The sequence below is a fragment of the Cucurbita maxima genome, unplaced genomic scaffold (genome assembly GCF_002738345.1).
Source record: "Cucurbita maxima cultivar Rimu unplaced genomic scaffold, Cmax_1.0 Cma_Scf00001, whole genome shotgun sequence".
Taxonomy (NCBI): Eukaryota; Viridiplantae; Streptophyta; class Magnoliopsida; order Cucurbitales; family Cucurbitaceae; genus Cucurbita; species Cucurbita maxima.
This window is the reverse complement of record NW_019272017.1, coordinates 5,536,319-5,558,728: the sequence shown is the minus strand read 5'-3', so window position 1 is coordinate 5,558,728 and position 22,410 is coordinate 5,536,319. Positions and strand designations below refer to the sequence as shown.

At 36.7% G+C, this 22,410-nt stretch overlaps 4 protein-coding genes and 1 pseudogene across 4 annotated transcripts; 1 reads left to right on the top strand and 4 right to left on the bottom strand.

Annotated features, from left to right (window-relative positions):
* Window positions 1-28: 28 nt before the first annotated feature.
* On the bottom strand, window positions 29-2,801 carry LOC111483010 (phosphoglucan phosphatase LSF2, chloroplastic). The gene is made up of 5 exons (XM_023129090.1): window positions 2,446-2,801; window positions 1,164-1,369; window positions 812-982; window positions 495-698; window positions 29-307 (listed from the first exon to the last, which is right to left on the bottom strand). The coding sequence occupies exons 1-4, from the start codon at window positions 2,711-2,713 to the stop codon at window positions 495-497; spliced, it is 849 nt and encodes a 282-aa protein (XP_022984858.1). The 5' UTR covers window positions 2,714-2,801; the 3' UTR covers window positions 29-307.
* A 279-nt stretch (window positions 2,802-3,080) lies between these two features.
* LOC111482602 (uroporphyrinogen decarboxylase-like) lies at window positions 3,081-6,725 on the bottom strand. Its single transcript, XM_023128454.1, has 6 exons — window positions 6,402-6,725; window positions 5,510-5,631; window positions 4,466-4,576; window positions 4,177-4,365; window positions 3,965-4,090; window positions 3,081-3,740 (listed from the first exon to the last, which is right to left on the bottom strand). Exons 1-6 carry the CDS (start codon window positions 6,511-6,513, stop codon window positions 3,225-3,227), a joined length of 1,176 nt encoding a protein of 391 aa, XP_022984222.1. The 5' UTR covers window positions 6,514-6,725; the 3' UTR covers window positions 3,081-3,224.
* Window positions 6,726-7,033: 308 nt separating this feature from the next.
* On the bottom strand, window positions 7,034-10,112 carry LOC111482609 (annotated as a pseudogene).
* A 1,916-nt stretch (window positions 10,113-12,028) lies between these two features.
* Window positions 12,029-13,290, top strand: LOC111482615 (LOB domain-containing protein 15-like). Its single transcript, XM_023128479.1, has 3 exons — window positions 12,029-12,218; window positions 12,454-12,724; window positions 12,801-13,290. The coding sequence occupies exons 1-3, from the start codon at window positions 12,205-12,207 to the stop codon at window positions 13,233-13,235; spliced, it is 720 nt and encodes a 239-aa protein (XP_022984247.1). The 5' UTR covers window positions 12,029-12,204; the 3' UTR covers window positions 13,236-13,290.
* A 1,278-nt stretch (window positions 13,291-14,568) lies between these two features.
* On the bottom strand, window positions 14,569-18,520 carry LOC111488879 (protein NRT1/ PTR FAMILY 5.1-like). The gene is made up of 4 exons (XM_023136812.1): window positions 18,374-18,520; window positions 17,949-18,166; window positions 16,934-17,505; window positions 14,569-15,514 (listed from the first exon to the last, which is right to left on the bottom strand). Exons 1-4 carry the CDS (start codon window positions 18,474-18,476, stop codon window positions 14,647-14,649), a joined length of 1,761 nt encoding a protein of 586 aa, XP_022992580.1. The 5' UTR covers window positions 18,477-18,520; the 3' UTR covers window positions 14,569-14,646.
* Window positions 18,521-22,410: the final 3,890 nt, after the last annotated feature.

Here is a 22,410-nt window from a genome sequence, read left to right as displayed (position 1 = left end):
AATTTTCTTACAATAATTTTCTTACAAATATGGTATATTTAGATAAAGAGTTAATTTAGCAAAATATGAAAGAAAACACGTGGAAATAATTAAATATATATAGTGTTGTATACATATAGGCCTCCCTTCAAATAAGACCAATTGTTGGGACACCTCTATTGCTATATATATTGTCCCAACTCTTATTATTTTCAATAGCCTATGACAATAACAGCAAGCAAAACTGCCAAAGGCATCATTCTATATTGTCCAATCCATCATCCTGGTAAAAACCGAACGACGTTGAACCCGCACGTATTGCACGCACCTGAAATATGGAAATGTGTACCACAAACAGTTACCTATTTAGATTCCTTCGACAATTTAAACTCAAAACCATGACTAGATAGAGCAACAAGGAAATGAAAACGAAAATGAAAGCGAACAAAAGCCTTAGCAGATTCTAGAGAAGTCTTTCAAGTTTTGTACGAAAAGATAAAAGACTGTATGCTTACTCAAGTTCGTTGGAGGGAACGGACCCGATCCTGAATCAAGTTTCTCTCCCAATCTGCAATATCCTCGAATGCGTTATCTGGAAGGCTCTCGAATGGCTCCTTCCCTGGATCATTTTTCGATAGATCGTATGTGGCTCCGCGAATGGCTTTTTTACTTGGTCCACAAGGTCTTTTTGAAGTCAGTGCTTCATATGCTGTATTTAACTGTCAGATACCCAAAAGAATAACCCTATCAGTTGGTAACTTTGCATTCAAAACTTGTGAAGGGCAGGCATTTGAAATATAGAACTTAAGTTTCAATGTAGTAGAGAACTTGCATTCATTCCACAAAACCAGTACAGGTATGCTATTGCAACGGCAGGGGCCCTGCCCAGTCCAGCAGTGCAATGCACGTAAACTTTTCCTTTACCCTCCGAAATCGCCCATTCTAACAAGGAAACAGCTTTGGGCAATCCATTTCTCAGGGAGTCTGGATCAAAATCCTTTGCCTAGAAAAGAACAGGTTAACTCGACTCGTAAGCAGAAAACAAACCAGCAAACAAATTCGTAAGGGTTGATGAGGAAAAACTTTCGCATTTGGAGAAGTCTATAGAACAGTCAGTGTATTTGAAAAATCACTCTACCAAGGATTTAAGCCCACATAGTATTACTAAAAGGATGTGTGCTTACCGGTTGCCTCATATGATGAATTCCAAGTTCTTTACATCTTTCTATAACCGACTGTAAGTCGATTCCCCAGTACTCGACATCCTTATCCTGCTGTAAATTTAGAATATAGGCAACACCTTCTTCCTCCTTCAAGAAATCGATATCTTCCGGTTTCTGAGGCTGGGAACCGACGATCAAATTGTCAGCTATCAAAGTATAGTTCATACCTGATTCAAGAAGCATTATGACTTAACATTAGCTTTTTGAACACTGATATCACTTCTAAGTTCTTTCAGAGTGGTAGCTATAAAAAGATTTGATAACAAATCTGTTTAAAATGGTACATTATTCTCTTTAGATTTTCCCTTTCGGGCTTCCCCTCAAGATTTTTAAAACGTATATTAGTTTCCACACTCTTTTAAAGAATGCTTTGTTCCCTCTCCAACCGATGTGAGATCTCACAATCCACCCTCCTTCGGAGTCCAACATTCTCTCTGGCACTCATTCCTCTCTCTAATCGATATGCGATCTCACAATCCACCCTCCTTCAAGACCCAGCGTCCTCGCTGGCACTCGTTTCCTTCTCCAATCGATGTGGGGTCTCACAATTCATCCCCCTTCGAGGTCCAGTGTCCTTGCTAGCACTCGTACCTCTCTCCAATCGATGTGGGATCTCACAAGATATCCCCCTATCTCTCCTCTCACCCACCCATAAACCCATAAACAGATATAAAAAGTTTTGAAATTCTTTGAAATCATATTCTATTATATATCTTTTGTTGGAATTCCACAACAAAAACATTTGTTTTCGGTTGCCTTATCTCCTAGAATGGAGCCAAAGAGGACCTTAGTGCCCAGTCAAACTTCTTCCAATATGAGATTTCATAAGCTGAAACTCTTTCATCCCAACAACAAGAGATGACCCACAATTTTTTGGACATATCAAACAATTCAAAGATGTTATCAATGTTAGTATGTCAATAAAAGTATTGGCCTCCCAATTAATTGCTCTAAGTACCATTAACTTCGAGTAACTTCAGAAAAAAGCTACCATAAATCGTCAAAAAATCCACATAGAAGGCTCAACTGTGCACATCTCATACCAGAAACACACATCCAGAAAACAAATAAAAGCACTTCAATATATAAACTTCTCAGCTACAATCCATTCACTTGAATCCTATCAGGCATTCGCTTCTCATTCCAAACAAAACAAATGCCCCAAAATTACCCTTTAACGAATCCGATTAGAGCGTACAAAATGGTCATGAGTTAAAACATTAAAAGAAAAGAAGAAACTGACCCAGTTCATGGTGATACTCATATGGGTTCCTCATCATCTTCTTCATAGCCAAATTGTACTCCTCCATCCTGTTCTTGGAAGAGGAAGTTCTGGAACTTGAGGGGTTTTGCCGAATTCCACTCTCAGGCAGTCCGCAGCGGATCTTGTTCAATCGGAAGAGGGGTTTTGAAGGATTTGAACAAAATGGTAAAGATTTGTTGTGCGCATTATTATGAGATGGAAAAACTGCAAATAGCGATGAAAAACAAGCGAGGCTAGAAGCTCCCATTTTCTTCTGAGATGCACTGATTCTTTCCCTTTGTTCTTCCCTCTCGTTAACGATCGAAGTAATCAAAATTGTGTAGAATTTAGAAATCTGGTGGGTTTTGAGGAGCAAATCCGCCGACCTTGCACGTGAAACTAACTCCCACAAGTCATCACGCACGAGACGCTTCCTTTTTTTCTTTTTCTTTTTTTAATTAGTTTTTATTTGTGAAAGTTCTTATTTTTATAACTCATTTGATTTAAATACATATCATTCATGTGATGAGTCAAATCATGATAGTTCTAGTTACTATAGTTATTTATGAATTTGATATTCACATGAAAAAACGACTAAACTCAATAAAAATGTAAAAGAAAAATATCACATTTGAAAAAGATATGATTAAGTTTGATGAAGAACTAAATTAATACCATCAAGCCTAATGTTGTTTGAGACCCACACAGGGAAGATTAAGTTTACAACACTACAAAAATTCAACTAAACAGAACAAATCAATCAATCTCAGCAATCTCTACTAATACCTAATTCCTTTAGCAACCTCAAAGAAGTGAGCTACATTTTCCTCAGGTGTACCCACAACAATGCCATGGCCTAGATTCAATATGTGCTTCCCTTTACCTGCCTTCTTCACGGTATCATTTATTCTTTTGGTGATAAACTCCTTGGAACCAAACAGAACGCCGGGGTCGACATTACCCTGCACTGCTACGTCTGCTCCTAATCGCCTCCTACCTTCAGCCATGTCGACCGTCCAATCTAAGCTAACTACGTCGACACCAGTTGAAGCCAGCCTTTCAAGTAAGCCCCCAGACCCACTGGCGTACAGAATCAGTGGAAGGTCTGGATGTGTTTTCTTCACAGACTCCACAATCTGCTTCAAGTATGGGAGACTGAATTCTTCGAAGTCCACTGGGCTGAGCTCTGTCGCCCACGAATCAAAGATTTGAACGGCTTGCGCTCCATTGTCTGCTTGGTATTGAACGTACCTAGCCATTGAGCTTGTAAACTTCTGGAGCAATGCATGAAGAACCTGCAGGAGGATTAAAGGGTCAATGCTTACTAGGCTCGCTTGCTTATGCAGAAAGCAGGGCGGGCGTTTTGGGGAAGTTCAGTGAAGGTATCCATACGTTAAACTGAATAGGACAGGCATGTTGTGATGTATAGTTAAATATGGAGACAAGTTCACAAATCTCGGGTGATGTCGACTCGGAAGAAAGTTTTAAGATCAATCAAAAGTCATCGTGTGGCATTTACCTTTGGCTGAGAGAAAGCAAGCCTTTTTATTTTTGAAAAGTGCTTCGACGAACCACCTTCGACCACGTATGATGCAAGGGTGAAAGGAGCCCCAACGAAACCAAGAACTGCTGCTTTGTTGTCAACCTGGAAAGGAAAATACATGATAAATATACAAAAAGTTGAAAAGTCAATGAACTATAGACTGAAAAACAATGCATAACATCTAAGACCTCTTTTCGCAGAATCGTCAAAGCTTCCCCAACATATGGAACATTCTCTTCAGGGACAAATTCCCTCACTTCGTTCACTTGAGAAGCTTCACTTATAGGGTTAGCGATGATCGGACCCTTACCTTTGACGATGTCGAAGGGAATATTCATCCCGGATAGCGGAGTGAGAATGTCTGAGAATAAGATCACCTGTTGCAATCAGATAGGGTAAAAAACAAGTCAAACCAAAGGGCTAACTCATAACTACAACTGTTAGAACAACAAGTGCTTTCTTGATATGATAGCTCACCCCATCAGGCTTAAAGACTTTCCAGGGCTGAAGCGAAATTTCCACAACAAGATCCGTATTTTCGGACCTTTGACGAAATGAAGGGTATTTTTCACAAATGACTTGGTAACTCTGTTGCAACAGACGTGCATAATATGAGATCCGGGTTTAACAGAAGTTTCAAGTTTCAAAGAGAATAACAATTCATACAATTTACACGAACTCCCAATCAAACTTATCTTATAAAATGACCAGATTTAGCATTCAAGACTCGATATCAAAAGTGACATAAAGTTGAACAGTTATGTGTGTGCATTACCATCGAATCTTCGTTGTATACGAAGAAGTTATGTGTGTGTACATCACAAAATTAAAAAAGAAATGAGCAATGATTTTTCCTGGAAGTAAAGGAAAGTGGTTTCTCTCAGCAACCACATGGGTTTCTATTTCTTTGATCTTCTATTATTTGGGGTGCCTTCATCTCCCCATTCTCAGAAAGTTTCTTGTTTTTTTGCTATCTTTTCACTCCTTATTGGAGTTTGTATCTGATGAACATTATTATTACTTTTCATCTATCAATAAAATGTTCATATCTTGGTAAGGAAAATGATCTTTCTCCTAGAATGAACTTCAAGGTTTAGCATCTTAAGAACAGAACACAAATTGTGATTATAGCACTTGATTCCTCATTCTACAAATATGGAGATCTTATTTAGATGAACAGGTACAAGATCACGAAGAGGCTAAATAAAACCGAATTCTTGCAGAAAGAAATTTTGGGTGAACTAATGAAATATATTCCCGAACCACTTTATGAGTACTATAACTATCCGGCTTATGGGCTGCAAATCCCACCAAATCCACCACAGAGTGCAAAAGATAGTCTTTTCTAGCAAACAAAATTTCAATTGAGAAACCGACCGCCACAACAGAACAATATAATCTAGAAAACAAAATTTCAGATCTAATTTACTTCAACTATTTGAAGAAAAAATCATTATGTCAAGGTATAAGAACATGTCAAAGAGAGAAGGTCTATTGAAATCTCTAGCTGTATAAACCTGCCTTCATGTACCTCCCTGCTTGCCTCATCAACCAAACTGGGGGTCTTTCGACATCCTCACCACGAACAGCATTAAGCAACAACGGTTCTGCAGAAGTGGTAGATTTTGGTTCTGCTACAGTTCCTGGATGTGATTGTCTTGCATTAGAATTCTTATTCTTATGAATGTTAAAAGTTTATCTTATTTTCTCACACAACCAAAAAAGCTTTAGTAGCATTTTTTTTTCTTTCGAGTTGTAGAGGTGTGGGATTTGAATCTTCGACTTCTTGAATAAGGGTAGATGTCTAAATCATTTGAGCTATGTTTAAGCTAACACCTATATAGAAGAACATTAATAGATATACCATAAACTATCAACTTAAACTTTTGTATTTAGTAGATCCAAAAAAATTTGAATCTAATGCTAATGTCCAAGCTTGCTAAGAGAGTGTTAGAAATGAATAAAAAAGAACAAATTTAATATAACTTGTCCCCTTCAGTTTTTGAGTTTAATGGCAGGTTAACCAACGCAAATGCAGAACCTCCACATGAATAAGAAGATAACTTCGATACTGCACTGATTTCATTGGAAAAAATGAGCTAATCGAAGAAGCAGCAAGATAGAAAACTCAAACGCCCTTCAATTATAAGAATCAAACACAATCCAAATATCATGGAAAGAAAGTCAACTCCATCTTCACAGCTCTGAATCGTTTCAACTTCCTCAAACCAAAACCCCACCACCGACGGAAACAATCCAAATTAGAGGTTCAATTCAGCAACCTTCAAGTTTCCAGTAGAGAAATTATCAACAAGCACGAACCAAACCTCATTTTCCCAAGTCCAAGCAGTCAAAAGCAAACTCGAATTGGAAAATTAGTCAAAACCCAAATCGGAATAACAAAAAAGCATACCTCCAAGAGTACAGTGGATTCGAGACTTGAAAGAAGCGCATCGATTTCTTCTGGGGAAAGAAGAAGAGGAAGCAGAGAAACAAGGTAATGGGGTGTTGTGAATGCACGACATGATCTTCTTCTAGCGCAGAAATTCAAATTCAAATTCAAATTCAAAAGCTCAAAATGCTGTAGATCGTCTTTGTCATCTCCCTTCGCGGCTGCAAAATCGTGTTGCTGTGAAGTGACTGGCTAGCTGTGTCGAGGAAGAAAACAGAGAGAAAGCGAATGGGAATCGCAATCGGATAAAAAGGATAAGGGCGTTTACCATAAATCGCCTTATCGAATGTAATCTAACGTCCGTACCATTACGCGCTAATAAATTTCCGACTTCTTAATTTCTAAATTCTAAAAATATTTAGAAGAGTTCTAAAATGAACTTTAAAATTTCAATATTTTACCTATTTGATATTTTTAAAATTTTCATAAATTTATTTATTAAACTACTTGTAAAGCTTTCGTTTTTTTTTTTTCAAATTTTAAGATATAAAAAAAAAAAGTAGATTTTTCGAGCACCCAGCTAATGGTATATTGTATGACCTCCTGATCGAGAACATGTCCTAAACCAGCTAAACTATGCTTGACATTAGTAGTAAAGAGCCTGTTGAGCGGCAATCTTTGACTTAAGCGCTCGAGATATCCAAGTTCTCCAAAACGAGCATCCAGTTTAGCTTAAGAGAACGCTTCTCACAGCCTCATGACAAACAAAAATTATAGCTAATATAATTGCATTCTACACAGAATCTTACTGAAGCTTGCAAGATTTATATGAGAGGAGAAAAGAATTGACATCATGACCAACTTTACATACATGGAAATAACTAAAGAATGTAAGAAAACGAATCAGAATATCGTGTCGATCGTAAGCTTTTTCTTCGACGGAGCTTTCTCGACGTTCTGCTTCTGCAATTCCATAAACGTTGAACCCTTGTTAGCAAATAATCTCCGCAAGTTGATCACTGAAAGCTCGTTGAAGCTAGCAACTGCAAGATCAGCCTGCCCTAGATCATATCTGCACAATATCGTTCCTATATCAGTTGACGATTGAGATATTCGTTAAGAAGTGCGTATAGAATTGGGGATGTGAGGCACATACGCGGGGTGCGCACCGATCAATGCTATAGCCATCATTGTGCAATTGTGAGCAGCGGTTATGCCTCGAGGATCATCCTCGAACACCACACACTTGGAAGGCTTTTGATCCAGCTGCAATAGGTATACGCATTCATGAACGTCGCCAATGCAACGATGAAAACTATGCTGCTTTTGGTTCCCATTATATTTGAGTTTAACAATATGCAAATCGGACGTTACCTTCACAGCAGCAGATAGAAACCTATGAGCCATCGACTCCATACCGTCTTCCTCCGTTACGACTGCCTGCAAAAATGATAACGGTGTATTCGTTTTGCCATTTGGCTTAGAACAAAGTTACTCAGACTTCTAGTTCTAACTTTGAATGCAAGAGAAGGTTACCTGAAAATATTTCTTCAAACTCATTCAGTCTAATGCTTCGAGCATGTGTTTCTGATCGAGACTTGAAACGATGGCACAGGGAATGCGAGCTGTAGACACGGCATCCAGCCACTCTTTGAGGCCATCAACTGGCGTTTTAAGCTGAATAAGAAAGTATTTAAATGATTTACACGAACAATCGAACGAACAAAACAGTCTATAAAAAGATTTTATTGAGAGTACTCACAGAAAGAAGACCTCTGTAATACAACTGTGAAAACCTCGATTTCAATCTATCCAGCTCGCTTTCTGCCATGCCCCAACATAGAAGCTGAAAGGTTGAGCAGAGTTTTCAAAAGCATTAAAAAAACACCGCTAGCAAATATTGTCCTCTTTGGGCTTTCCCTTTCGGGCTTCCCTCAAGGTTTTTAAAACGTGTCTGCTAGGGAGAGGTTTCCACACCCTTATAAATAATGTTTCATTCCCCTCTCCAACCGATGTGGGATCTCACAATCCATTCCCCTTCGGGTCCCAACGTCCTTACTAGAAGTGGCGTTCTTCCCATCTGACTAAGTTACTTCCAGGCTTGTAAACTCCACCATTCCAAACAGTCTAACAATTTTTTCCATAGAAGCGTGGCGTTCTTCCGAGCTTTTAAGAGAGAAAATGCAGTTAAATCCATTCATATGGAGTACGGAGCTCACGGATGGAAAGAAACCACAGAGCTTTCAATAATAAGGCAAACGGATAGGTTAGAAGTATCCAAACCTTATTAATCCTAACAATGACATAGAACATATATTCAAGTGACAGTAAATTGGAGCGCCATTTGTACCAAGATAACATCATAGAACACGAGTTACTTCTCCCAAGAAGAAATATATTTCCGTATGCAACTACAACGAGAAGCATCTTTCAATTTTCAACCTCGGTAATAAACCCGACAACCTTTCTTAAAACATATATAATATCTCTAATGGAAAAGGGAAAAAAAATTACAAACCTTCTGCAATACATGATCTGCACCTGCATAAAGCATAAGCTTCTGCATATCACCATCTTCAGGAACTCTTTTTCCTATAGCAATTACAATTCAAAATTCAAAATGCAAAACAAATAAAACAGAAGTTAAAAGATTTCTTAATTCAGTAAGAGATTATGAAAATTCTAAATAAAAGATTTCATATATGCATCGGTGCAGTAATTTCCAAAGAAATAGAACAAAACCTTCTTCTGAGCCAAGTTGCTTCCATGAATTTAACTTTAAAGTTTGAGTATCTGCCTGAAAATGAATCATACACATCATCAGACAAAAACATCTTCATAATCAGGACATTTGGTCATATGGGTATTAAGAACATAGAAGTTACCACAACATTATCCCAAGAGAAAACTAAGCCGTATGCTTCATCTGGTTTCATAGCATAACGAATTCTTTTAAGAAATCCTTCTTGCATTCTATCGTTCAAGAAATCCTGGTTGCCACAAGGATTAAGACTCTCAAGTGAAAAACCCAGAAGAGAAATAGCTTGAATATAACTAGATTTACTCCATTTTTTCCTTACCACGTCCACTTTCATAAGACCATCTGGTCTAAAACTCTCAAATCCTTCTCCATATTCAGCTCCGATTGCCTGACACTCAAACATTGATCACAAACTTGAAACATTGAAAGATATGAAAACCACATCAGTTAAGAGCATCAAATTACAAAGGTTAATCGGTTTAACTACGAAAAGAATGTTAAATTTTGTACCTCCTGCATAAAAAGCTTGTTGGGAGTAAAGGGAAACCTATTGAGAGAGCCATTTTCGCCAGACTCAGAAACGCTCATCGCCACCATAGAATGTTTATTGAAGTTAAAACGCTTAAAATTCTGTAAAAATGAGAAGAATCCACCATCAAAGAAGGAACGAAATGGGGGGGAAGAAGAGGAAAAAGGGTACCCGAAATTTGAAGCGAGAAGAGGAAGTGGGTGTCCATGATAGAGGAGCAGTGGAGGTTCTGAAATCGCTACAGCTGCAGTCCATTAGTGTACAACGAAGGGTGCGATAGCCGTGGAGGGTGAAGCTAAAAAGCTACTTAGATTTTTGGGTTTTGCCTTTTTCTTTCGCGAAGAAGAAGGGCTCGTAAAGCGTAACGAATCCACCGGGCAATCCGTGCTCCGCGCCACGCCCCCTTTCTTACCAAGCAGTGGGATATTGTGGATTTGCACACGCGCGGTCTTGAAATTTCTCTATGCAATAATGCCACTTCCATTTTTCTTGTACTGCGCCCTTGTCCTATATAAGACAACTATTCAGGTCGATAGCAAAATTTTTAGAACTTACGTTTAAAATGGACAATATTATACTATTGTTTAGAATCGTATTCAACTACTATGGTATTAAAATTCTAAGTCATGTCCTAAACCTAGTCATGTCAATAGACCTCAAAGGCATAGTAAAAAAGAGGAGTCGAGTCTCGATTAAGGGGAGGTGTGGTCAACCATGGGGTTAAATAATAAATTCATATGATTGCATATTAAAATTTTGTCTTTGTTAATATAATAGAATGAATGAATCTTTTGGGCCCATTTTTCCTAACAAAATCAAGATATAAGGCCCAAAAGAATATATTGGTGGGCTCATTTGATTTTATTTAAACTACATGTTTAACATAATATATTATAAATTAATAATTATAAATTTTTTGTATTTATTTTTATAAATATATAACCAAACACATTTTGAATCAATAAGGTCCAATTTTAAATGTGTTACAAAACACACATAGAAGCATATAATATAATAAAAGTTTGTATTTAATTGAATCTGTTATTACTAAAATAAATAAATAAATAAAATATTACATTTGTAGAATAAAAAAAATGGAGAAAAAGAGAGAGAGAGAGGCAATTGGGTTGGGGATGAGAGAACAACGGCGCGAATTATAAGGCATAAAAAACGGGTCAAACCATAATGTATTCTTCCATTTTTCTTGCAATTTAAGCATTTTATTTAAATTTATGTTTTTTTTTTTAATTTCTAAATTAATTAATATAATTTATTTTTTGAGGTATTAATATTAATTTATAACCTTCATTTCTACTCTTTAGATCCATTAATATTTGTTCCCCTTGATTTCAATTCCCTCATTTTCACCACCCACTTTGATATTGACCCTTTTCTTTCTTTTTATTTAACCTATAAATTAATATTACCTTAAACTATCTAAATTTCATCGCACAAATTATACCATTTTTTTATTATAATCTTTCGGTATAAATTTAAGCATTTCAAATATTTATATTAAGTCTTGGGCTTAATATCATGTGTATTTATGTGATGATAAACTATAATATAAAAATAAAGGATTAAATAGGCTTACTTAAAGTTGAGAGAATGAGATTATAAAATAAAAAAATTAAAGAGTTATTATTATTATTATTATTATAAACGTTTAAAAGCATATATAAGTCATAATGTGAAAAAGATAACTAATTATTAAATTCTTATATATATATTGAAAGGGTATATGGTCATTTTCTTTGTGTACATCACTAAAACTCTTTGAGTAATTTTGTAAAGAAAGGTTCTAATTATGTTGGATGAAAAAGGGGTAAACTTCATGAAAACCAATGCCCCCAACCCACCAAAAAAAATTAATTAAATAATAATTATAGTAATAAATTAATTAATTAATTAAAACTTAATACGTTTTACGACTATGATACTAGAATCCATTTTGAGTATAGCCTATTAAAAAGCCTTATACTAGCGAAATAACATTTTTTATTATAAACTCATAGGTGGGTCTTTCAACCAATAAATATATATACACATTGATTTTAAGGCATAAAACTGTGCTTAGAAGTAAGTTTAGTTTGTGAGGAGGAAGAGTTTCCTTTTTTAATCAATCAAACTGATCTCTAGGGTGATGCCCATTTACTTTTATATATATATATGTTCATATAGTTCTAGATATATATATTTGTTGCCCTAACAAATAAGCAAACTCTTTCCCCTCAGATGTAGATTCTTGTCAAAGTCAAAACGCTTCACGTGAGCTCGTTTCTTTAGTGTAACGAAGATTTGATATGAAGATCTGAACCTCTAATCTAAAAGAATCATATCTGTTATACCGAGTTGATTTATAGGTATTTTTGTTACTCTTTTTTCATTCTTCTTATAGATCTTTGGTGGGAATCCTCGTACACTGCCTATAGAGATGACCCACATCTTCATATCACCATTTCAAACTACCTAAACCTTCCCTTCTCTCTCTCTCTCTCTCTTCTTTCTTCAAGTCAAGATCAGAGCATGCCTGAATGTCCAAAGAAAGGTAAGAAAAACTCTCACTTTCTTCGCCCGAGCAATTTCGTTCACGGTTTTAACTCGTCGACAAAGAACAAAGTTATTCATGTCTTAACCGGTTAAGTTTCGAGGCGGGTTTTTTTTAACCCCTCAATTTTGTTTTATATGGTTGTATGTATTAGAGAGAAATTAACTGAGAGTTCGATTATGATAATCGAATTGACTTTATTGAGTAACTTTTTTTCGTGTCACTGTGTATGTAGAGAGAGATTCGAAGAGATAGCGAAGAAGATAAAGAGAGAAACCGATGTATCATCAAATATTCCTCCACAACAAATCATGGGGAGACGCCATTCCTTGCAGGCTCCTCCAGGGATACTCAACACCATTACTCCATGCGCAGCCTGCAAGCTCTTAAGAAGAAGATGTGCTCAAGAATGCCCCTTCGCCCCCTACTTCTCGCCTCACGAGCCTCATAAATTCGCCTCGGTTCACAAGGTTTTCGGTGCTAGCAATGTCTCGAAGATGCTCATGGTAACTCGATGTCGTATTATTATAAGTTTAGTCATTAAAATTTTCAAGTTAATTTATCTTAATTATTGTATTTTAGGAAGTTTCCGAGAACCATAGAGCAGATGCTGCGAACAGCTTAGTTTACGAAGCGAATGTGAGGCTTCGAGATCCTGTTTATGGGTGCATGGGCGCCATTTCGTCCCTACAACACCAAATCCAAGCCTTACAAATTGAGTTAAACGCGGTAAGAGCTGAGATCTTAAGACACAAATTTAGAGAAGCTAGTAATATGATTCACTCTTCTCCTCAACCACAACAACAACAACATGTGTCTTTTCTTTCATCTTCGGCCGAGGTCGTTTCGGTTGCCGTTCCACCACCGCCACCGTCTCTACCGCACAACGCTTCTTCCTCTTCCTCCCCCTTGTACAACCGTCCCACAGTGGCAACGGATTATAATACTATTTCAAGCAACGAAAATGTTACCTACTTTGTTAGTACTACAAGTACCGATCATCAATTGAATTCTTAGAGAAACGCAAATTTACATGGAATAAGATTGAAAGAAAAAAAGTTCGAGTGAATCCCGTCTCTCGTTTCTTAACCAAATACTAACTCGAAAATAAAAAACAAAAAATATTACGATTTGTCGATATCATTCATCTGTATCTATTTGAAAAACACGTTTTTTCTCCTCGTTTCATCAACGTGAATCTCGATCGATTAAGGGTGGAGTAATAGTTGATTAAACATGGTTGACTAAGGAGAGGCATAGCACATGGAAATGAGTCGGTGGCATTGAAGTATGGGATCTGAAATCTGAAATCTGAAAGATTATTTAAAAGTTGGGTAAGAAGGGGAGACAAATGTGTACGACTTTGATACTCCCCATGCAATTTCAGTCTCATTTATAAGGCTATGTTTACCAAAATTATGTTCATATCACCAATTGCCCATATGCTTTGCGTTCTAATGCGCCCATGTGTTTTGGCTTATAAAATTGTTGACAAAATTACAACTTTTTTTAAAAGATTTTTTTGTTTCTATGTGTCGAGTTTGATATGTGGTCAAGATTTGTAGCAGTTTAATCAAGTATACATGTTCGATCGATGGGACTTTTTTCTTTGAAAAAGGAATAAAAGTCTTACACTTGTTAGAGATTATTTGTTTGTAAAGGGAAGAACGTAATGGAATTGGTAAGTATTTTTTCAACAAATATAAGACATCAACTTCACGATTTTAAAACGTATCTGTTAAGAAAAGATTTTCGCACCCTTTTAATTTCTAGTGGAGCCTAAAACTGTGATTTGTCGATCGTGCACATAGAATCCACCATGCTTTTTACTGATTTAGTAATTTTTAGACTTCATTGGGTGCCATCAATTTCATACACATTGATCCATAACTTAACACATTATTGGCAGTGAAGACCTCAATCTAGCCCAAAGCAAGTCAGTCAAGTGAAAGTCATCGAGAAGATCGAAGGTGACCGAAGCCAACCAAATTGCCCTTGAGTCGCATGTGTATGTCACCCAAGTCATCCAAACGCACACATATGCCACCAACCAAATTATCAAGACCCAAACATTAAATTACTTAAACTTAATTACATTATCCCAAAAAAAATACACAATAATTGGGCATTACATGGTTCCAACAACTATAAAAGTATCCCTAACATTTCTAAGTAATATCCACAAGTAAGAAGAACATAGTGAGAAGAATATGAAGATTCAAACTTTACTTTTTAGTCAAACATATATATATATATATAATCGATTGACTTATGTTTAGATGAACAAAGATCGAAAAATATTAATGTAATGAAAATCGAAATTGAGTCAATATACATGATATATAGAATGTGGTAGGAAGCATCAACTATATTTCTTGGAATTATAGCTGAAGCTGATGATCTTAGATAGGAATGGATATCAATCCCATCAAACTTGTAGCCCAAGAGGGGAAGTATCCAAGCCTTTGGTTTCAATGCCATCCTTAACTTCAATGGCTTCCTTCTTGTAAATATACATACTTGACACCCAAACAAACACTCCCAAATTCACCGTAGATATCACCAAAAGAAACCCATAGTAGTAATCCAAATGAGACTCATTCAAGTTGTTCCCAATCCAGCTCTTCCCCCCGTTTTCTCCCGTGATTTTATCGACCACCGTGACCAGAAAACTATTGAGGAAGTTCCCGACTCCGATCCCACTTGTGAAGAATGTAGTTCCAAGGCTTTGCATGTGTTCCGGGGATTGGTCGTAGAAGAACTCGAGCAGCCCGATTGCGTTGAAAACGTCCGCAATGCCAAGGAGGATGTATTGTGGCAATAGCCAGAGGATGCTCATGGGGACTACTTGTTTAGGATGCACAATGTGGTTGGTTTGGATGACGTGCATTCTTCGAACCTCGACTGCGTATGCAATTGCAATGGCTATGATTTGGATGACGAAACCGATGCCTAGCCTTTGGAGTAGAGAGATTCCTCTAGTGTTTCCGGTTTTTCGACGCATGAACGGGACGAAGTAGTGATCGTATATCGGGACCGAGATGAGCATGGAGAGCGTCACGAAGCTGCCAAGGGAGGCTGCTGGGATTTGGAAGCCATGGGAAAGAGTTCGGTTTAAGGTGGTGCCTTGTTTGACAAAGAGAGTGTTGATTTGAGCCCAAATGGTGCTTGGGACAAGGGTGGCTAACCAGATTATGATCATGCCTAACACCTGCTTGGTCCCTTCCACTTGGGTCACCGTGCATTTCTGACTCGACGAATTTGTGTCATCTTTGATTGCAGCTCTGTCCAAGAATCTGCGGCCAAACAAATCAAAGCACAACATTAGCCGAACAATCGTAAATAAAAGATTCAAATATCTTACATATTGGTCAAACATATATATCTTAATCAGTCGAGTTATTGCCAAATTAGTTGAACCTACCGTCCAACGTGTTTCGTTGGTAGTGGTGTATGCTTATGCAATTATAGAATATTGGAGTGTTGGGCATGGCATTATGGAAAGGGAAAAGAGTTGGGTGTCATTGAATGTGGAGGTTTTGTGCGCCCACCATGATGGTGCGCACTTAGTGAAGGATGGAAATATTGAAACTGGTGGCTTGTGTGTGTGGGGCGGCAGAAGGGGCTGAGGATGACTCGCTGTGTTGCTTTCTTACACAAACCCCACTTGAAGCAAAAGATATTTCCTAACAGGCGTAGACTATGACGCTCTATATTGTTTCGAAACTTAAATTCAATATATGATGACTTCGACATTCTCCTATAACATAGTTACGTTATTTATTCTACAACTATAATAGTAAAGAATTCGATTGTGTTTTGGTATCCTTTCAAATCTAGATTCAGTACCTGACGGTCCCGACGTTTCCCTACATATCAGAGTCATCATTTGGGAGCTTGCTTTAGTTCATTATTCAAGTATTTGAGTATTTTATTGACATATATGGACTATGTTCGAGCCATTAAAGTTTTCATTTTCGAATACGAATTAGACGATCCATTAATCTAACTGACAGAGGATTATAAATGGATCCCTTTTTTGGATTTTTACTCGAGATTGGGAATCCATGGACTTTCCATAGGACCCATTTTACTGACGGGGTTTATCACCACTTTAGCTACTTTAGCGGCTTGGCCAGTTACTCGAGATTCCCGATTATTCCATTTTCTAATGTTAGCAATGTATAGCGGTCAAATAGGATCATTTTCTGCTCGAGACCTTTTATTATTTTTTATCATGTGGGAGTTAGAATTAATTCCCGTTTATCTACTTCTATCGATGTGGGGAGGAAAGAAACGGTTGTATTCAGCTACAAAGTTTATTTTGTACACTGCTGGAGGTTCCATTTTTTTGTTAATGGGAGTTCTGGGTATCGGTTTATATGGTTATAATGAACCAACTTTAAATTTTGAAATATTTCTAAATTATTTTTATTTTAAAGAAAAGTATTTTATTTATTTATAAAGTTATAATTTAGTTTTTTTTTTTTTTTAATTATTAGGAATTTATCATATGGTCTTGTCTACATCCCCAAAGGGACCCCTCTAACTATTGATGTAGGATAACCCAACAATCTCTTCCTCTCGTATTTATAGGCCAAAATTATTTAAAAATTAAAAATATTAAAAAAAATTAAACTATTCTCCTACTTACCGATAGAAAATATGTATTTAATAAATAAATATAATAAAGTAGAATATATATATATATATACCTGAAAATGGGAGTATGCTCGACCTGCCTCCTTCCTCCGGCGGCAGCGGCGTTACGGGAGTAAGTGTGCAATTCCAGCTCATAAAGCTCACCGGAGGTTGCCGGAAGCTGGAGGTTCCGGTTCCGAAAGGCGGTGATGGGGACCTGAATGAAGTCCTTAGCCAGGGTCCGAGATTTGGTAACCTTGTGCCTGTAAATGGGAGTTCCGAAGTAGAAGATGAGCAGAGAAAAGAGAAGGCCGACGGTGGGAATCCCATAGCCGAGGCCCCACCCAAGGTTGTCTTGGATGTAGACAAGGCCGAGTGTGGCAAAGAGAGCGCCCAAGAATGAGCTGAACATCCACCAATTGAAGAACGATACTTTCATCTGCTTCTCCACTGGATTGAAGTCGTCGAATTGGTCTGCGCCAAAGGTAGAGATGTTCGGTTTCGTGCCTCCCGACCCGACCGCTATGGTGTACAGAGATATGTAGAAGAAGGCTACTTGTGATGGTGTGGCTTTGCTGCATATGCCATTGTTGCACGTTGGTTTTAAGCTCTTTACTGACACTGCCATTGTTAGAAACACCATTCCCTGTTGTTGGTTCCCCAAGTAACGCGTTAAATCACTGCTCAATCCAAAAGCTTAACCTAATAAATATTCTAATATTTCCGACTTAATCAATCATAATAATCTATAAGAATTTTGTTTCATCTTCACCCAACCATCAATAGTCTAATATTCGTAGACTAAAATAGCTATCTAAGAGTAGCACAAACCAACAACTAATAGATATGATCTATTTTGACCAGTTACTTATGGCAGTCAGTCACTCATGGTTTTAAAACACTATCTATTAAGGAGAGATTTCCACATCGATATAAGTAATGCTTTGTTTTCTCTCCAACAATCGATTGAGCTTATTATTCTATTATGTATTACTTTTTTTGGGTGTCGAGGAACCACTCATGGCTCGGCTTCAATAATACAGTTTCGTATTGAATCTCTTACTTGGAAATTAGAGTTTTGAGGTTTACCATGACGTAGATGAGAGATGAGACGGTGAAAGTCCAAAAGCGGCCAAGAAAAGAATCAGCAATGTAAGCGCCAAAGATGGGAGTAAGCCATACGCATCCTGACCAGTTATTGACATTTCTAACCGACGAGACAGTGTCTTCGTGAAGTTGAGTTGTCAAATAATTCACCAAATTCGAAGCTATACCATAAAACGCCATCCTTTCAAACGCTTCATATCCTGAAAACAAGAACAATTTCCCACTTCAATTCCTTACAAAACCCCAAAAAATAATCACTTTGTAAACTAAATTTTCAAAATCCTTCCTCGAGGAGAAAAATATGAGAAAGATGGTATTATTATGAGTACCGTAGTTTTTAAATAAAATCAATAGCCAAATTTAAATTCATCGATCTATTGTGTTTAACCATAGTAACACGCACGTACCTACGAGAAAAGCACAAGCTTTCCATTTGCCAGTCTTGGAGGCAAGAACAGGGTTGCCACGAAGATCCACAGTGCCATCTTGGGTGAGGTCCTTGGTCTCCATTAAAGAAGCCAAGCAATAAGAATGAAGGAGTTGAAGGTGGTGAAGGATGTGTGTATAATGCCTATAAATAAGGTGGGAAGAGCATAATAATAAAGGACCTCATGGCTTTACTTACACGTATTAAGTAGTTGAAAACTAAGTGTATTATTATTATTATTATTATTATTATTATTATTATTATTATTATCAGTGGTGTAGTTTGGTTCATGGAGAGTTGGAATCTTATGGACCCCTTTCCAAAATGTTGACTCAAAAATGGGTGGGTCTAGATTCAACCCACTTCTATTTCAGCACCTCAAACACTCCCTATAAACACTGATGGAGACGGGATATAAACCTAGCTGTCAGGTTCAAGTTTACTTTATCCACTTACGTATCGTTGTTAGCCTCACAGTTTTAAAACACGTTTATTAGAGACAGGTTTTCACATCTTAATAAAAAAAATATGTGGGATCTCACCATCCACCCTACTTGAAATCCTAGCTTTCTTTCTCAAAATTCACAACCATGAAAAACTATGACTAATGGGCAGATAGTAAATGGATATATATGAGAATGGAGAGGAAGGTAACGTTCTACCATCTCTCAGCTCACTCGAATTCTATAAGTATTGTCGTATTGTATTTAACCATCAAACTCGAACACTCGAATGATAGGTTTTGGATGAGTTCTTTCTCAAAGCGTCTTCAAGGTAGATATTCTTTTTCTTACTGGTTGTTAGTCAACGTTGAGCTTATAAAATATTGCAAAAATGATATCTTTCACACTTTTTAGAAAGAATGATTTGCTCATCTTTCTAATTAATATGAGATCTCACAATCCACCCCTTTAGGGCCCAACGTTCTTGTTGGCACTCGTTCCTCTCTTCAATCGACGTGGGATCTCATAATCCACTCCTTTAAGGCCCAACGTCCTCGATAACACCCTCGATGTCAAATTCATAGAAATTTTAGAAACAGTAAGAACAAGTTTTGCCACCGGGCCCTCCGTTATGAATATGTTTGATGCTACTCATTTGTCAACAATGAATGCATGCCAGCCACTCTCCCACATTTTTACTATACATAGAGTAGCTGACTCACCCCTTTTTCACTTCTCGGTTTCCCTATTTTTTTCAATTTTCACACTTCATAAGGACAAAATTGAGTTGATGGCTACTCACCACAATGTTCACTATTTCTTTTTTATTCTTTTTTTTTAATTTTACTATTAACTTAGAAATTGAGATTGATATGGCTCGTAAAGATTCATGAGACTTTATAATTTTAAAACGAATAATTATATTTTTAGGAGAATTGTTAATAGACTCGAGAGCACTACAAAAGTATAGATTTAAAACTCAACTATAGTGATAGTAGACTCTACGGAATATTGTCTAGTCACTTGTTCAAGACAAAATAGATACATACTACGAGTTTGTAGCGTTGAAAAAGGTGGAAAGCTCTATTAAAGGCATTATTATGTTATAGCATCGTGCAAGTGTCGTATCACTGCGTGACAGCACGAAACTCTCCCATCAGCTGTTCATCATTGGACTCGAAAAAAAATTGGATATTTTATTTTTATTTCATGTTTATTCTCTTTCTTTATATATTTATTTACGATTCTTAATTATACTTCTTATTGAAGAAAATTGATAAAGTTACAAGTTTGCTTTTTTTTTTTTTTTTTTTTTTTTTTTTTTTTTTTTTTTTTTTTTTTTTTTTTTTTTTTTTACAAAAATATAATTGAATTTTAATTTAATATATATTAATTTATATAAATTAGAACAACAAATATGATATTTGGCAGTCACATTTTTTAAAATTCAAATTTGGTAAAATTAATGACAAAAAATGAAAACAAAACAAGAAAAAGGCACGTGACGAGAAATTAAAATCATGATATTAAATTCAGCAGCGCCTCCCCGTATCCCTTGCCGCCCACTCTCCGCCGTCTGCTCCGTCACGTCCACATGTCATCCGCCGCAGATTCTTCCACCTCTCCCAAACACTTTTTTTTACTCTAAATATGACATATTCTTGAACTTTGTATTATTTATTACGATGTATCATATTTTTTTTATAATAAAAAATATAAATTAAAAAACTCTTTAAAACAAATATTTTTCAAAAAAATAAAAAATTAGAAAAAGTGATTATTGGAGTAACTAGTGACTAGGACGCTTGCTTGGATTAAGTCTGAAAGAACGATTATATGATACCATCAACTTTTCGTTCATCATTCTAACATTTTTTTTCTACTATGACGATAAAGTTTTGAATAAGTTTACGGGATTTGAATGACTCTTTTAATATTCCTTTTTAAATACTCAAATATTATGAAACAAGTCGAAATTAGAAAAGATATAATAATAATAATATGTTCGAGGATGGATAGGGAGGCCCATAAGAAGTTAGAAAAGCCAATAATTTAGGTTGCATGAGAGCGAGGGAAGGCAAGTTATTGGTAGGAATGGCAACAAATTGAAGGACCCTCCATCAATAGTCACCCTTTGGGTATGTGTAAATGGTCCAAAAAGGTGTATATTTATCATAACTTGATCATGTCTTGAAAGCAACATTGAGCCCCATCTCAACATAGCTTTGATATCAAATTATCTACTTGCCCCACATACCCAAAGATTCTCTCAACCTTGTAGAATCAAGGGGACAAACTTATTTATCATTCCATATGATGCATCTTCCCCTCATTTTTTTCTATTAGGGTTTTGGTGGGTTTCGAATAATTCGTCGTTGCAATCTATGATCCACACACCTCCGTTGCAAAGGAGTGGCTGCTGAGGCTCGCTGCTTTAGAACGTTAGAGAGCATCTTCAATTAAGAACGTTATCTTTCTACCGGTTTAGTGGGTTCTTATCGGATCTTGGTTTAGTTTAGAGGATTCTTCCATATAGGTGGGTTAGGTCTTCTACTCATACTTGATTTATGTGAAATTGACTCAACTTTTGACATTAAACCCATTGCTAGGGAAAGACTTTCACACCCTTATAAGAAATGTTTCGTTCTCCTCTCTAACCGTTGTGGGATCTTACAATAAGATAATGTCATACTCGATCAGAAAAGTACAAAAGTATTGGATTTAATATAAATCGAATGGTATGAGATGAATGAGGGAAGGAAATTAATAGATCCAGCCAATCTCCGTACAAAATTGGGTTAGGATTGGATCAATTATGTTGGGTGCTGGAGTTAGGTTAAGAGGCAAACATAGCGACTTGACAATGCCAAATGACTGCTCTACCAGGGAAAGAATCTTCCCATCTCACCCCAACTTTTGTCTTTTGACAACATATTTTTGCCCAAATAAGAAATTTTGGCAACAATATACATTTGATGCTGACTCGACTGATATGCGACATGTTTAACCCCCTAGCTATGAAGGTACGAGTTTTTCTACTCGAGAAAAATGCAGAAAAGAGAAGATATGGTGGGGTTTTGAAGAGATTTTTTTGTCGAGCCTCCTTTATGGAAGTTCTCTCAACACGTTTTTCTCTATAGATCAAGGAAGAATCAAAGCTACGGTTTAATGTTTTTACTTAGATTTTGAGAATTAAGAATGTCGATAATTCTCATATAAGTGTCGTGGTAGCAAATGATAAGCGTGCATGGCTACAAATGTGACACAGGCCAAACTATAAACAAGCATTGATATGATGTATGACCTTGCCATGCCATCCATGGTCTTCTTGCTAAAGAATAGGAACATTGCATAGCCTTTCACGTTAATTCAACGAGCAATATTGATGTCAACTCGTTTTACATCGACCTTCTAGTTTTCAATAATAGCATTTGAAAGTCGATATGAACTCAAAAAAACCAAATAAATTAAGTCTATTATTGAGTTTATGGCATGTTATTTAATTTGATTATATTTGAGTTGGCCTCCAATGTGCCAACGTTTCGTTGGCCCCCAACAAAGTGGATGGTGAGAT